The sequence below is a fragment of the Rhinatrema bivittatum genome, chromosome 2 (genome assembly GCF_901001135.1).
Source record: "Rhinatrema bivittatum chromosome 2, aRhiBiv1.1, whole genome shotgun sequence".
Lineage (NCBI taxonomy): Eukaryota > Metazoa > Chordata > Amphibia > Gymnophiona > Rhinatrematidae > Rhinatrema > Rhinatrema bivittatum.
Genome location: NC_042616.1, coordinates 424,009,725 through 424,027,144, shown reverse-complemented (window position 1 = coordinate 424,027,144; position 17,420 = coordinate 424,009,725). Strand labels below are relative to the sequence as shown.

The following is a 17,420-nucleotide window of genomic DNA, read 5'->3' as shown; positions in this document are numbered from 1 at the left end:
GTTGGGGTGCTGCAGCCTCTTCTAAACTTCGACAGCCAGTGGGATTGGGGTCCGCCAGGCCCCATGGCTTCCTCTTGTCTTTTGTTGCAGGTGGCCACCAGGCCACCACCCTGTGCAAGTGCACAGCGGGTTGTGCCAGCTATGTGACTCATGAATGCATAGAGCAAGCCATGTTATAAACACACACAAAAAACATTGCTATCATTTGTATATAATATATACAATTGCTCTCCCTGGGTACATTTTTTTTTTAAACTCAAAGCTAGCCAGCTTTGGGAAAATGAGACCTTCAGATTACATAATTAAAGCTTATTCTTGACTTTTTTGGCTGAAACAGAGTTCTAGTATAACATGGCAAAACCCTGCCATAAGAAACATTAAATGTCCGAGAACGTAGTGTATAATTGATTTCTGTCCACCAGAATCCAATTGAACACGTCACCAAAAAACAATAGCCGCAGCTATTATGTCCCTTCTTGGTCGCCAAAAATGTCTAAATATTAGACTTTAATAAGACGCTTGTCAGCACATATTAAACCCAGGGGAATTACCAGCCATTCTGAAAATGTATCAAGAGGATTAAATTTCCCATTAACACCCCCCCCCCCCCCCCCCAAAAAAAAAACAAACCAAAAAAACCTCAGGAAGATGCACAGTGTCTTACAGGTCCTACTTACTCCGTTTATAGAAACAAAGAAACATAGAAATGATGGCAGAAGAAGACCAAACGGCCCATCCAGTCTGCCCAGCAAGCTTCACACATTTTTTTCTCATACTCATCTGTTTCTCTTAGCTCTTTGGTTCTATTTCCCTTCCACCCCCACCATTAATGTACAGAGCAGTGATGGAGCTGCATCCAAGTGAAATATCAAGCTTGATTAGTTGGGGTAGTAGGGGTAGTAACCGCCGCAATAAGCAAGCTACACCCATGCTTATTTGTTTTACCCAGACTATGTTATTCAGCCCTTATTGGTTGTTTTTCTTCTCCCCTGCCGTTGAAGCAGAGAGCTATGCTGGATATGCGTGAAGTATCAGTTTTTTTTCTCCCCTGCCGTTGAAGCAGAGAGCTATGCTGGATATGCGTGAAGTATCAGTTTTTTTTCTCCCCTGCCGTTGAAGCAGAGAGCTATGCTTGATATGAGTGAAGTATCAGTTTTTCTTCTCCCCTGCCGTTGAAGCAGGGAGCTATGCTGGATATGCGTGAAGTATCAGTTTTTCTTCTCCCCTGCCGTTGAAGCAGGGAGCTGTGCTTGATATGCGTGAAGTATCAGTTTTTCTTCTCCCCTGCCGTTGAAGCAGAGAGCTGTGCTGGACATGCGTGAAGTATCAGTTTTTCTTCTCCCCTGCCGTTGAAGCAGAGAGCTGTGCTGGATATGCGTGAAGTATCAGTTTTTCTTTTCAGTTTAATGTTTAAAAATCACTCTTTTTAAATACAAATTGTATTACTGATTTAGGGCAGTTGTTTATTACCTCACATACTTTTCCAATGATACATTTCCATAGGGAAGCATTTGTTACATGAACAGTTTTCTCTTTTGCCTACAATCCTGTGAGGGCTTGGGAAACAAAACCATCCATAAACTTAAGGAGTGTTTATGTGATATGACGACTTGGACGTTTGGGGCAGGTCAGCATTTTAAACATGAATAAATATATACATACATGTTCAAGTCTTGTACGGAAGTAAAAGTATTTCATCTTTCAGTATTTGTTTTGATGTTTTGTAAAGGAAAGCAGAGTTGCTTACCTGTAACAGGTGTTCTCCCAGGACAGCAGGATGTTAGTCCTCACATATAGGTGACATCATCGGATGGAGCCCAATCACAGAACACTTTTGTCAAAGTTTCTAGAACTTTGACTGGCACACTGAGCATCCCCAGCATGCCACTAACCCTGCATCCAGCAGGGGTCCCCCTTCAGTCTCATTTTTCCATGCAGCAGTTAATTTTTCCTCACGGAACTTTTTCTAAAAATTTTCAAACTTTTACCCCGTCCCGGGGTCCATCAACTGACGACCTCCACTAATGCAGGTAGGTTTGCCTCGTTCCTCGCTGCCTGTTCCCAGCAGTGCTTCCATCGGTGCCCGACGACCACCGACCGCTCGCAGTCCCCCTTTTCCGAAATGGGGACCGGTTTTCGGAAGTGCCCCGAGTGTCCCCGGACCATGTCCATTACGGACCCTCATGACGTCTGCGTCTTATGCTTGGGGCCTTCCCACAAAGTCCAACGGGTGACCTAGTTGTGCTCAAATGACCCCAAAAGGCCACCGGGCCTGCTTAGAGAAGATGGAGCACCTATTTGCGTCTAAGTGCTCGTCTCCATTGACTCCAGCCAAGACCGCATTGAGTCAAAAGTTTTCATCGACTCCTTCTCCATCGATGTCTCAGCAGCATCGAGACACCGGTGACCACCCGTCACCGGCATCGACCCGGTCAAAGGCCTCCACATCGTTGTCCTCGGTGCCGGAGAAGGACCGGGCCGAGCATAGTGAGAAGCACAGCCATCGATGTGAAGCTTCAACTGGTGCCAGCACAGACAGGCCATTAGCACCGACATCGACTGAGCCACCATCCAAAAAGTCCCAAGGAGAGGAGCCCCCATCCTCCTCTGGACCCGGGACACTGAGGCGCTCCCCACCTGCAACAGTGCGGGGAGCCGAGACTCCACAAATTCCTGTGGACCCTCCGGCAACGCCTGTTCAGCCTCCAACCCTGGCAGCTGTGTTACCATCACCAGCCTTCCGGTAGGAATTGGACCGGATGGTCTAAGAGGCAGTCCTTCAAGCACTTCGAGGATGCCAGTTACCACTGGCACTGACTCCCATGCTGACACCTGATCCAGTGCCTACCATGCTGGCTCCCCTCCTTGAACGATTGGACATCCTGATCGGTCACCTTCCACCGATACCCGTTCCTTCCAGACCACTAAATTTCAGACCTATTCGTAAAAATTTGTAACCTATCATTAAAATCATCCATTGTACCTGAAGACCTCAGGATAGCTAATGTAACCCCAATATTTAAAAAGGGCTCCGGGGCGATCCAGGAAACTACAGACCAGTTAGTCTGACTTCAGTTTCAGGAAAAATAGTGGAAAGTGTTCTAAACATCAAAATCACAGAACCTATAGAAAGACATGGCTTAATGGAACAAAGTCAGTATGGCTTTACCCAGGGCAAGTCTTGCCTCACAAATCTGCTTCACTTTTTTGAAGGAGTTCATAAACATGTGGATCAAGGTGAACTAAATTTCAGACCTATTCGTAAAAATTTGTAACCTATCATTAAAATCATCCATTGTACTTGGATTTTCAGAAGGTGTTTGACAAAGTTCCTCATGAGAGGCTTCTAGGAAAAGTAAAAAGTCATGGAATAGGTGGCGATGTCCTTTCGTGGATTACAAACTGGCTAAAAGACAGGAAACAGAGTAGGATTAAATGGACAATTTTCTCAGTGGAAGGGCGTGGCCAGTGGAGTGCCTCAGGGATCTGTATTGGGACCCGTACTTTTCAATATATTTATAAATGATCTGGAAAGAAATACGACGAGTGAGGTAATCACATTTGCAAATAACACAAAATTATTCAGAGTAGTTAAATCACAAGCAGATTGTGATAAATTGCAGGAAGACCTTGGGAGACTGGAAAATTGGACATCAAAATGGCAGATGAAATTTAATGTGGATAAGTACAAGGTGATGCACATAGGGAAAAATAACCCATGCTATAGTTACACAGATGGTCAAGCGCATGGGCCTGGTGGCCCCTGTCCGAGACATGCTCTTGAACAGTCAATTGTCCAGATACGGAAAAATATGCACTCCCAGCCTGGGAAGGGGCACCACCAAAGCAGCCAGGCATTTCATGAAGACCTGTGGGGTGGATGTGAACCTGAAAAGCAACACCAGGCACTGGAAGTGCTGTTTTTCCACCACGAATCAGAGATACTTCCTCGATATGGGTGTATGCGTCCTTTAGGTAAAGGGAGCATAGCCAGTGCCCTTTTTGCCAAAAGGGGGATCAAGGTGCACAGGGAAACTATCTTGAACTTTTCTTTTCTTATAAAATTGTTCAAGGCCCTCAGGTCTAGGAAAGGATGTAGTTTCCTGTTCTCTTTGGAATCAGGAAGTACTTGGAGTAGAATCCCTGCCCTCTTTAGCCTGGTGGTATGTGTTCAACCACTCTAGGCATTCTGGAACAGGAGAGTTCTGCTTGTAGTACCTCCTGATGTGCTACTGGCCCCCAAAATGAGCATGGAGGGAATTTGGCGGGACACCCAATAGATTTAATTGGTACCCCTGGACGACGATGGACAAAACCCAATGGGCAGAGTTTACACTGGGCCATTGGTTTGCAAAGAACCGCAGACTGCCTCCAACTGAAGGGTCCATTGTCCCAGGTATGGGCAACTGGCTTATGCTCCTTACAGACCAGTCTAACCCCATCCCCGGAGTTGACTGAGGAGGTGTTTGTGGCTAGGGAGCTCTCTGCTGCCTGGGATGGCTGTGGGAGATTTGATTGTGTTGATGGGATCTAGGAAGCAGAGGATAGTACTTCCTTTGGTGAAAGAAAGACTTCCTTGGCCCCAGCCTTGATAGCTTCCTGGAGGAGGAGGATGGGACCGGTGTACTGGCGTAGAGTTGTTGAAGGGTTTCATGATGGTCCCAGAGTTGGGCCACAGCACCCCTCACTCTATCTCCGAAGAGTTTCTCTCCAGTGCATGGCACATTAGCAAGTTGTTCCTGTACCTCTAGTTGGAGATCCAAAGCCCGTAGCCATGCCATTCTGCAGGCGCCAATTCCCGCTGCAGAGACCCTCGATGCCGTCTCAAAAACATCATAGGTTGCATGGACCTCGTGTTTCCCACACTCCAGACCCTTGTGTGCCAGCGACATGAGGGTGTCTTGCTGCTGTTGAGGCAGCTGCTCAGCCACCTTCTGCACCTACTTCCAGATGTCCCACGAATATTAACTCATGTAGAACTGGTAGGCAGAGATGCGGGCAATAAGCATGACGCCTTGGAACACCTTCCTCCCAAGAGCATCCATCACTCTGTGGTCCTTCCCCGGGAGTGCCGAGGAATGGGTCTGAGAGCTCTTGGCCCACTTGAGGGCGGATTCAACCACCACCAACTGGTGAGGCAGCTGACGCTTAATTGAATTTGGCAGCCTTCTGGACGAGGTAGACCCTGTCCACCTTCTTATTAATGGGAGGCACTGTGAGGGGGTGTTCCCAAATCCTCAGCAGCAACTTCCTAAAGGATCTCGTGTACTGGGGACTGCTATGATCTCCTTACGAGGCTCCACAAACTGGAGTTTTTCAAGCATTTTGTACTTGGCATCCTCTTCTGTCAAAAGCTGGAATGGGATGGCCTCAGCCATCACACTCACAAACCCTGCGAAGGTTAAGTCCTCAGGCGGAGACGTCTCCTTCTCTAGATAAGCAAAGGGGTCTGATGGGAGACCATCCGAATCCTTGGAGGAGGACTCCGTCTGGTCATCTCCCCAGGAGTCATAGGGACTCATCCTCATTGTATGCCACAGGGGATTGGGCCCTAAGTGCTCAGCCTACATCCAGAGGTGCAGGCATCAATGGAACTGGATGGGAGACTATAGGCCTCAGCATCTCTGCCAGCCTCAGCAGAGCTTCCTCGGAGGAGGAACTGGCGACGACCACTCTATTTGCAGGGGGAGGCCTCAGTGCCCTGCAGAGGACCGGTGCCGTCCTGGGAACATACACCAGCTGGGTAGGTAACGCACCAATAAGCACATTGAGCTTCTCAAGAAGCAGTATGAGGACAGGGAGTGACCAGCTCCGGTGCTGTCTGGGCCAGAGGATCGAAGCCCTACAGCACCCACTCCACCACCAGCTGGAATCAATGCTCCAGTTCCTCCTCAAACGCTGTCGATGCCAACACCGACTGGGAGGTGAAGGGATAGTCAGATCTTCCTCGGACCCACAAGGGGAATCTGCGACTGGCACCAGGACTGGTGGAGACCATTGCGGACTCTGGGCGTTCCTCGCCATGGGGTCGCTTTAGGGGGCACCATGGCAAAAGCTGGTGCATCCTCATGCATCGATGAGGACCGGTGCCGATACTTCTTAGGCTTCCTTTGATGCTTGGCCCCCCTCCATCCCCAGTGCTGAGACCAAGGATGATGAACCCAGCTTCCTCGGCTTGGAGGAGATCGACAATGGTCTGTCTCTGGTGCCCCTATCTGCTGGCGACCTTGATGGTCCCCTGAAGCGAGTGCAAGGGGAAGAAAGTCCTAGCCTGTTTCGGGCGGTCCTCCGGCAGCTTATGAACCTTATTTTCTCCCAGAGATTTAATAAGCTGCTCTAGGTCCTCACCAAAAAGCAACTGACCCTTGAAGGGGAGAGTTCCCAATTGCGCCTTAGAAGAAGCGTCTGCCGACCAATTTCTCAGCCAGAGGAGACGCTTGGCTGAGAAAGCGGAGACCATGGCTCTGGCTTGTACCCTGAGTAGATCGTAAAGGGCATCAGCCCCATACGCAATTGCGCCTTCCAGCCGATCCGCCTGCTCTGCCTCTGCAGATGGGAGGGTCTTGGGTGCTGAGTAATTGTTGAACCCACCTGAGACTTGCCCGCTGCATGAGACTGCTGCAGATTGTCGCCCGAACACCGAGGGACAAGACTTCAAAGATGCGCTTTAGATAAAATTCCAATTTACGGTCCTGAACGTCCTTCAAAGCCGTAGCTCCCACCACCGGAATGGTGGTGTGCTTGGTAACTGCAGAGACGGAGGAATCCACCTTAGGCATCTTAAGCATATTCAAGCAGTCCTCAGAAAGAGGGTAGAGCTTGTCCATAGCCCTACCCACTCGGAGCCCTGCCTCCAGGGACTCCCATTCCCGGAGAAGCATCAGCTTGTGCATGGGATGGAATGGGAATGTACGCAGGGGGAGCCCTAAGTCCCGCCAGGACCGGGTCCGCGTTAGGAGGCATCGCGACCGTGACAGAAGCCTTGGGGGGTACCTTGATTCCCAGTTCCTGCAATATGAAGGGAATGAGTAGTTCCAGCTCCTCCCTTTGAAATATGCGGAGCACCTGTGGATCGTCCCCCTCAAGAGGAGGGTTGGGAAGCAGAGGATCAGCATCCGGATCAGGGACTGATAGCGGCTGCGGGGGATCCAGAGGTGGCGGAACCCCCGGAACCACCTAACTCTAATGGAGCCGTCCTTCCAGCACCTTAGGAGGTTGCGGAGGAGAAATCTGCGGATTCTTAGGCGGAGGGGGGGCCCAAGGGGTGGGGTCCTCGTCCTCCTGCAGACTAGCAAGGTAAGATTTGTGCATAAGTAGCACAAACTCCGTAGAAAAACGAGATTTTGGTTTCCTGGTGGAGGGAGGGAAGGAGGGGGAGGGGGGGGGTCAGGCATCCCCTCTGGGGAATGAGGGGGGCTCATATCCGGTGGAAAAATCAAAGAATCGGGTTCACCTCCTTCTTGCAGCCCAGTTTCAGTTTTCAGTATCAGCGATTTCTTCCAAAATGGCCACCGTTCCCACGGTTTTTTGGGTCGGGAACGGCCTGGCCACGTGGCGTGCAGTTCATCCCCGGGTCGCAGTAGTTGGGGATGCCGAGGAGGGGCCCTCCCCACTCAGCAGACATCCAGAGCACAGGCCTGCTCGAGAGAGCCTTGGGGCACGCTCCCCGCAGGCACGTGGCATCAGCATGTGACAGAAAAAAATACTGTGAGGAGAAACAAAAACAGCTGAGCTGTGCAAGCCGAGCCGGCCGGTCAGTGGAGGCAGAGAATGAACGCTGCCAGAGCTGTCCACGGTTCTTAACAGAGTAAGAAAGGGCTTAACTTAAAAATCTTTCCCTTTTTTTTTTTTTTTTTTTTTAAACAGCAGTGCTGAGGGAAGTTTCTCTGTCACGGCCCTATGTGGACAGCTAGCCAAGGGGGATTGACTGGACCACCAGTATCACCTCAGAAGGTCACCGGGAATGGAAGCCTAGGGCTGAATATTTCAAGGGGAAAAGCCCCCCTAGGCCCCTAGCAGAGCGAGGAGACCGGACTGTCTCCTAGAAAAATACAGAAAATCTTCCAAATGAAACTTTTTTTTTTTTAAAATATAGACAAGAGTTAATACTTGCTTGATCCAGTAAAGAAAAGAATAAAATCCCTTCAGCGACAAAGATAAGGAGATAAGAAGGGGAACCGCAGGTTCAGCTGCCTGCATCTGCTGGAGACAGACAAATACTGAAGGGCTGCAGGGTAGGCTCTGTCTTGATATAGGATACCCTTTCAGTTTTGGTCTGTCTCCATCTGCTGGACAGGAGGCTCAACCCACGGTCTGGACTGATCTGGGTACGTACAGGGAACCTAGTTTTTAAGAGCTTAATCAAACTGCAAGACTCACAGCTCTGTGGGAAAAAAAAAAAACAGACTGAAAAGGGACCTCATGTGAATGTGTGGTAAAGGGCATGATGGGCATGCTCAGGGTGCCTACTCAAAGTTTCTAGAAACTTTGACATAAGTTTTCCACATCAGGCTCCATCTGAGGATGTCACCCATGTGTGAGGACTACCATCCTGCTTGACCTTGGAGAATGGGAATAAAACTGTCCAATCAAATTGACATCAAATATTGATTGAAAAATTTACAGGGCAATTTTCAGAAGCCATGTACTGGAGTAAACTGGTTGTCTGAAAACCCAACCACTCTCTCCTCGGGTAAAATTATTTGCGAGATCTATAAGGATAAAATGAGGCAAAAAGTAGGGTTAGATCAGGGATCAACAAGGAAAAAAGTAGAGTTAAGTCACAGAAGGAAACACCACATGTAGATTTGCATTTTCAAAACTACTCACATTTATTTGAAGTGTAAAAATATTTGCAGTTTTGAAAACTGTGCATTAATATACAATCCAGTCCATGTGGCAAGAGCCTTATTATTTAGCAATGAAGTTAGCAAGCAATCATATACAAAAACGTTGAGGTTCTTACCTCTTCGATGAAAAGCCAGGGGTGACAAGGCCCCCCCAGGAGGGATGGTTTCTTTAAGCCGTGCTCAAAGATGGCTTTCAGGCCCGGGCATAGCGTTCCTCGCACCAGATCTGTAACCCCTTCTGTCACTGAGTCGTCTCCTGCAATAGAGTACTTCAGAACCAGAAAAGAGGAGAGGTTAGATGCGCCATGGACCTGTGGAAATCTGAATTCATTGCTTGCTGCGACAGGGACTGATCTGGTTTGGAATGCTCATGTGCTACAACCTCTCGCATATAACTGTCAAGTTGATCCAATAAAAAAACCTGCAGAGAATCCAGGTCTCTAGAGAAGAAGAGAACCAATAAACAAGCCCCACCTCCCAGTTTATAACCAATGTTGAGAGAAATCTTGTACCATGGTTGTTAAGAGCATAGCAAATTCATGACAAGAGAGCTCCCCCCTTGTCCCTCCTTAGAACAAGTGCCTGCTTCCTACCAAGAGAGGGACGATGTAGTAAGAAATGGATGCTGGATGGTAGAATGCGGCTCAGCCCTTCTTTAAGATGCTGAAAGGGTTATCTCAGCAACGCTATTAGTTCTAATTGCCCTAAAGACCAACGGTTTGATCTAGGAATGGTGTGGCATAAAGCGTAAACCACAAGGCTCACCACATCATTAAAGAAAAGAGTAAGTGGTATCAATTCAGTGGATGCATGACACCATGCAGCAAAGCCATATTCGGCTTCTAGCACTGTCAGCAATCTTTAAGGTTTCTTCTTTTGCCAGAGGTGCCAGAAATACTTTCAATCTAAACATCTCCTACAACAGTTCCACAGAATATTTCCAAGCTTACCTCTTTACTCCGTTCATCCAAAATTTCCACAAACTTTGCTGGAAACCAACCTATAGAGAAAAGGGCAATAATTTAAGTAGGAATTACATAGTTGTGTCCATTGAGTAATCTTTCTGGCTGCCTATAACAACAAATTGCAGTGTAATACATCCCTACCTTCACCAAAGGAAAATTGGTCCTTACCCGCTAATTTTCGTTCCTGTAGTACCACGGATCAGTCAAGACAGTGGGTTGAGCCTCCTTTCCAGCAGATGGAGACAGAGAAAACCTCGAAGGGTATCCTATATCAGGACAGTGCTCCCCTTGCATCCCTTCAGTATAAACGTTATCAAAGCAGAAAAATGTAACATGTAACCTCCAACTAGAGAAAAGATCAAGTAAAATATTTAACATTCCAAATGTAACTGGAAACTTTGGAAAAATGTAAAGTAATCGCTCATATATATTTAGTAGATACTTCCGATGCCTTAGAGCTGTTACGCTTAGTAGATACTTCCAAGTGCCTTGTAAGTTGGGCTATCTGTGAATGAAAAGGCTTTGAGCGGTTGTCAAAGAGAAACGGTCAGATTCCCTCCAGTAAGGATGAGCATCTGGACTGATCCGTGGTACTACAGGAACAAATATTAGCAGGTAAGGACCAATTTTCCTTTCCCTGTATGTACCTGGATCAGTCCAGACAGTGGGATGTACCAAAGCTTCCCTAAGTAGGGTGGGACCGAGATAGCCCCGCTCGAAGCACCTGTCTGCCGAAGGAACCAAAAACTGGTGCCTGTACATTGAGGCGATAATGATGAGCAAAAGTATGAAGAGATTTCCAAGTAGCTGCCCTGATATCTCTTGCGGGGAGACCAACTAGCTCTCCGCCCAAGAGGTAGCCTGCGAACGTAGAGAATGGGCCTTTAAGCCCTCCGGGACCGGTTGGCCCCAACAAACATAAGCCGACACAATGGCCTCCTTTAGCCAGTGAGCGATGATAGCCTTTGAAGCTTTGTTCCCCTTATTGGGTCTGCTCCATAAGACAAAGATGATCAGAGACTCGGAACTCGTTCATGACTTTCAAGTATCACAGCAAGACTCGTTTCACATCAAAGCGCCTTAGGTCCTCGCCAGGTTATCTCTCCGTGTCTTCTGTAGAAAAGGCAGGTAGCTCCACTGACTGATCCAAATGAAAAGAGGAAATAACCTTCGGTAAAAAGGAAGGTACAGTTTTGAGTGAAATCCCTGAATCAGAAAAATGAAGGAATGGTTCCCTGCAAGACAAGGCTTGGAGTTCGGACACTTTTCTAGCCAAGCAAACAGAGACTAGAAATACTATTTTAAGAGTCAAGTCTTTGAGTGTGGCCCATTTGAGGGGTTCGAAAGGCGCCCTGCAGAGAACCCGAAGCACTAGATTAAGACTCCATGACGGACAAGTGGGCTGAAAAGGCGGGTTCAAATGCTTCTCCCCCCTTGAGGAACCTAATGACATCTGGGTGGGCCGCTAAAGCATAGCCATCCATCCGCCCTAAAAGGGAGCCAAGAGCCGAAACTTGGACCCGCAGAGAATTGAAAGACAAACCTTTGGATAGGCCATTCTGTAGAAAAGAGAGGAATTGGGACACTGGAGCCTTGCGCACCTGTATTCCTGAGTCCGCACACATCGTCTCAAACACTCTCCAGACTCGTATATAAGAGAGAGAGGTAGAAGACTTACGCGCATGCAACAGAGGGAAATAACCTCCTCCTTCTAACCCTTCTTCCTCAGTCTCTGCCGCTCAAAAGCCAGGCCGCTAGACAAAAGCGATCCACCTGATCGAAAAATACTGGACCTTGCTGTAATAGGTTTGGGAGATGACCGAGGCGAAGAGGCCTGTCCGCCGCGAGGTTCACTAGATACGCGAACCATGGTTTTCGGGGACATTCCGGCGCTACAAGAATAGCCGGCCCCTTGTGACATTCTATTCTTCTGAGCACCTTCCTCATCAGAGGCCAGGGTGGGAAACGTAGAGGAGTATGGCGCGAGGCCAGGATAGCACCAGAGCATCCACTTCTTCCAAGCCGTGCTCCCTTCTGCGACTGAAATATCTGGGAGCTTTTGCATTGCGCAGAGTGGCCATTAGGTCTAAGTGGGGAAGGCCTCACTTGCGAACGAGAAGAGCCATCGCCTCCTTGGACAACTCCCACTCTCCGGGGTCTAGGTTTTGGCGACTTAAGAAATCGGCTTGAACATTCTCCTTCCCTGCAATGTGTGAGGCTGCCAACCGAGTCAGATGCCATTCCGCTCAGGAGAACAACTTGCTTGCTTCTAGAGCCACCAGACGACTCCTGATTCCACCTTGGCGGTTGATGTACGCTACTGTGGTGGCATTGTCGGAGAAGACCCGAACTGCTCGGTGATGGATCAAGGGCAGGAACGTCTTCAGCAAGAGGTGAACTGCTCGGGCTTTCAGGCGATTGAAGTGCTAGTGAGATTGAGCCGGGGACCACTGCCCTTGTGTAGACTGAGACTGGCAAACCGCTCCCCAGCCGGAGAGGCTGGCATCCGTTGTAACAAGGATCCACTGAGGGGTTTCCAGGTGCACCCCCTTTCAGCAGGTGGTCGAGCGACAGCCACCACTGAAGGCTGGAGATGGTAAAGTCAGATAGCAGTAACGGCATCTGAAACTCCTCTGAGACTGGCTTCCAACGGGACAGTAAAGCTTTCTGTAAAGGATGCATATGTGCGAAGGCCCATGGAATCAAATCTATAGTTGAAGCCGTAGAGCCCAGGACCTGCAGGTAGTCCCAGGCTGTGGGCACTGAAAGAGATAACAGATGTTGAACTTGATCCATGAGCTTGAGTGCCCAAACTTCCGGAAGACTTTCCCCGCACGTGTGTCGAAGCGCGCCCCTAAGAACTCCAGGACTTGAGAAGGCTTGCTCTTGGAGTAACTATCCAACCGAGGGAGCTGAGAAGCGACAAGACCTTGTTGACTGCCACTGTGCAAAGAATCTCTGATTTCACCCGAATGAGCCAGTCGTCCAAGTAAGGATGGACCAGTACCCCCTCCCGTTGGAGGGAGGCCACCACCACCACCATTAACCTTGGTAAACATGTGGGGAGCAGTGGCTAGGCCAAAAGGAAGCACCCGAAACTGGAAATGATGCCCCAGGATGTTGAAGCGCAGATACCTCTGATGTTCCATGCAGATCGGGATATGGAGATAAGCCTTCGTCAAGTCCAGTCAAGCTAGGAATTTGCCGGTGTGAACCACCGCTATGACCGCCCGTAGGGTTTCCATCCGAAAATGGGGGACCTTGAGCGCTTTGACGACTTTCTTGAGGTCCAGAATTGGTCGAAAGGAACATTCCTTTTTGGAAACCACGAAGTAAATGGAATAGTGGCCTAACCCCTCCTCCTCGGGGGGGGGACAGGCATGATGGCCACGAGCTGCTGCAGCCTATCCAGAGTTTGGCGCACCACCTGCTGCTTCCAAGGGGGTCCGCACGGAGGGATTAGGTAGCAGTCCGGAAGAGGACGAGCAAAATCTAAAGTGCAGCCTTGTTCTATTACTTCGAGGACCCACCAATCCAAAGTAATTTTGACCCATTCCTCGTGATACAAGGAGAGCCGGCCTCCTAAGTTGAAAATGGAGGAATGGGCCTGCCGCATCTCATTGAGAGAACTTTGGGATGGATCCTTGAGGGTTTCCATCCCAGAATGGTCGTCGGCCACGAAAGGACTGAGACCAGGATTGAGATCTTGTGGAGGGGTTTCTTTGTGGTGCCCCTTGCGGCCTGTTGTACCTGCGCTGCCCCTGGAAATGAGAGCGTGAAGGAAAAAAGGATCTGGATGCTTTAGGGCGATCCTCAGGTAGCTTATGAATCTTGTTGTCTCCTAAAGACTTGATAAGCTGCTCCAGGTCCTCTCTGAAGAGAAACTTACCTTTGAAAGGAAGAGTGCCCAACTGCGATTTGGAGGAGGAGTCCGCTGCCCAATTTTGCAGCTAGAGGAGGCAATTGGCCGAGAGAGCTGATACCATGGATCTGGCTAGTACCCTGAGGAGATCATAAAGGGCAACAGCACCATACACAACTGCCGCTTCCAGACGTTCCACCTGTTCCACCTCTGCAGATGGGAGGTCCTGGGTGCTGAGTAATTGTTGAACCCACCTGAGGCTTGCCCGCTGCATGAGACTGCTATAGACCGTCGCTCGAAGTCCAAGCACCAAGACTTCAAAAATTCTTTTGAGATGCACCTCCAACTTCTGATCCTGAAGGTCCTTTAAAGCCGTGGCTCCTACCACCAGGTTGGTGGTTCTTTTTGTGACAGGGGAAACCGAAGCGTCCACTTTGGGGACCTTGAGCATCTCTAGGCATTGGTCTGGGAGGGGATAGAGCTTGTCCATAGCTCTGCCTACCCGTAAGCCAGACTCAGGAGATTCCCATTTTCTGAGTAGCAACTGCATTAGCATAGGATTAAATGGGAACATACGTGGCGGGGGGGGGGGGCTCTCAGTCCAGCCAGGAAAGGGTCCATGTTACTGGAGACCGGGGTACTTGTGGCCTCCTCCGGAGGAGCATCTATCCCCAGCTCAGCTAGAACAAAGGGGATGAGCGGATCCAGCTCTTCCCGCTGGAACAAGCACAGAATCCATGGGTCATCACCCTCAACCGGCGGATTATGATTCAAAGCATCTGCATCCGGGTCGCAGTCTGGAAGCTGAAGTGGAAGGGTAGGAGGAACTGAAGGATCCGGGACTCCCGGCACAGTCCGAACCCAATCGATCCCTGAGGATCAGGGAGTTGGGGGTCTGAGATCCGTAGACACCCTAGGCACCTTTGCAGGTGGGGGTACGTAGGAACCTTTGCAGGTGGGGGGTCTGAGGAAGATTCATCCTGTTGCTATAAGCTGGCTACATAAGCCCTATGCAGTAAAAGTACAAAATCTGTGGAAAAATGCCTAGGGGCTTTCCCTGGCAGTGGGGAGGGGGGGCATCGTGCTGGGGGTCAGGAATCGCATCAAAAAGATCCACAAGGCTTAAATCTGGGGGAGACTGCTGAGAACAGAATCCCTTCCCCTGTCAGGCAAGGAATCCGCTGCAAGATCTGGATACAAAATGGCTGCCATTCCCGCGGTTTGCAGAGACGGGGCCGGCGTAGAATGCGCTTGCCGGTGCGAACACGGATTGCTGACTTCTCCGGGGCTGAAGAGGGCCCTCCCCACCGGGTAAATAATGCGAGCAAACTCCTTCGCGGGAGAGCCGTGAGGCAGGCTCCTCGCATGCCAAAAAGAAAGACGACCATGGCATCGCTGAGGTGGGGGGGGGGGGGGGGGAGGTAAGGAACTGCCGCTGGAAACGGCAAACCCCTGCTGTGCCAGTTCTCCGCTCCTTCCCCCGAAGGCTGCTAAAAATACACATATAACGATCCTTTTTTTTGTTTTGTATTTTGTTTGTTTTTACAAAGGACAGAGGAAAGCTGACCTCTCTGTCAGTAATGGACCCAAGGCATGTGACATCTCAGGGTCTGAACTGGGGAGGGACTGGACCACCAGTATCACCCTGTTTTGAGCCAGGCAATGGATCACCGGGAAAGAGACCTAGGCTGAATTAATCAAGGGGAACCCCCCCCCCAGGCCCAAATAAGAGCAAGGAGACAGACTTCTGCTTCTCCTAAAAATGAAACTTTTTTTTTAAACTGATTAAAATTATATACTTGCTTGATCCTAAAGAAAAATAGGATGAGAGAAGACAAGAACTTCCTCAAATAATAACTGAGTAAAAGACAGGGAACCGCAGGTTCTGCTATCTACATCTGCTGGAGACAGAGAAATACTGAAGGGACGCAGGGTGAGCACTGTCCTGAAACAGGATACCCTTCGAGTTTTTCTCTGTCTCCATCTGCTGGAAAGGAGGCTCAACCCACTGTCTGGACTGATCCGGGTATGTACAGGGAATATCTTTTATGTATTACCCAGTACTTTCATTATCTGAAGCATCCTTACCCAATGAGTATATGGCCTTCTTGGGGGAGGGGGGAGGGAGGGTAGCTACAGTGACAGGTTTTGCTGTAAACTGTAGCATTCTGGATCTTTGAGGCTGAGGAGGCTATCTGTAAGGGTCTTAACTGTGAACTGGATTTAATGTGCTTTGTGAATATAAGATAAAGAAATAGAGTAAAGAAGAGAATGGTAATCATGCATTGACTGATCCAATGTGAATGACGTAAAAATAATTTAAAGGTGGTCTTAACATGCCTGTTCATAATGCAAGAGAACTAATTAATCCCCAAGACATGCCCTTTATATTGTACCTTACTAACATCGATCTGGTGCACTGAAGAATTATTTTGTTTGTTTTTATGTATGATTTTTTGTTTTATTATTGCGTATGGATCTGTGTTCCCCACCACGAATTTGGGAGGGTTTGGATTAAAAAATAATTTAAAATAAATAAACAACATGACCAACTAGTATAAAAGTGCTGATTTATATCTGTGTATTGTAATTGTTTTTATTCTTTGCATTGTCCTTTGGTTTTATTTTGTTATATTTATTTTACTAATTTTATGTACGTTCTTATTGTGAACTGCCAGGAATCTAAGATCGAGGGCGATATAAATTTTTTAAAAATAAAGATCAGCAGCTACTTTTGGAATGGAAGGGAGAAACTGAATACACACCTCTTCCGGTCATGTGAGTGGTCCTAGAGGTTAAAAGATGACCCCAGCATATGAGACACTGAAGAAATTTCAATTTAATTTCAATGTATTATCTGATTTATCGCATTTCATACCAAAGTAAATCAAAGCGATGAAACAGCAAAGTACAACTATGGTAAGAAACCGGAGATACATGTGCCGTCTGCCATTTCATGAAACAGGTAGTAGATTCCTGCAGAGGTACAGAGCTATGCCAATGAACACAGATAGATGGCAAGCCTGAGGTTTGGTGCATTGTGATAAGAACCAAAGGGTCAATTCTCCAAGTGGTGCTCATCAATGCAATCCTCACTTACAAGTTTCAGGATCCATGTATGGATATAACACCCAAGCACAGACAGCACACACATTGAGAATGCGTGAAGAAGGGCCTCATCTTCTTGGGCGATGGATTTTTTTTCTTCAGGTTTTTCCTTCTTCTATCATGGCGATGCTTTATACATTTTCCCATGCTGTGATTAGACTTCTGTAATACCTTAATTTGTGAACAAATGTTGATACTATTCCCTGTTTGCTTAAGTGATTTTTGGAAAAACAGGGTCATCACTCTACGGCAGGGACTGCACAATCAGGACAGTTTTCAAAGCCAGCTAAGCAACTAAAACTTCGATTTACTCGCACGAGGTGACCATCTGAGCACTGCCCTCTCTTGCTAGAGCTGAAAGCCATGTGTGGTGCTCCACAACGTACAGACCTTTAGCTGCATTTAGTGGCGGGGGAAAACCAGAAATGACGCACAGATTGTATTTTGAAGCCTAACCACGTTATTTTCCTTACAAAAAACTACCCCACACAAGAAGTGGAGGCAAAAGTCCACATATACTTTGCACCTGCAGCAGCTTTCAAAGGGAGACTGGGTGCCTATGATCTGGGCTGAAGATTAAAGGAGATTAAGGAGGGTAAGGCTTGCAGTGGGGGGAAAATGGGGAGGGCTTGGAGT

General features: G+C 48.4%; 1 protein-coding gene across 3 annotated transcripts in view; it reads right to left on the bottom strand.

The window, feature by feature from the left end:
• The window catches only part of SGSM3 (small G protein signaling modulator 3), a 201,299-nt gene that overhangs the window by 36,537 nt on the left and 147,342 nt on the right, over window positions 1-17,420 (bottom strand). For all 3 annotated transcript variants that reach the window (XM_029590233.1, XM_029590235.1, XM_029590234.1), the window contains 2 exons: window positions 9,800-9,849; window positions 8,966-9,118 (listed from right to left, as the gene is read on the bottom strand). In XM_029590233.1, coding sequence (XP_029446093.1) covers window positions 8,966-9,118; window positions 9,800-9,849 — 203 coding nt within the window. The remainder of the gene's footprint in view (window positions 1-8,965; window positions 9,119-9,799; window positions 9,850-17,420) is intronic.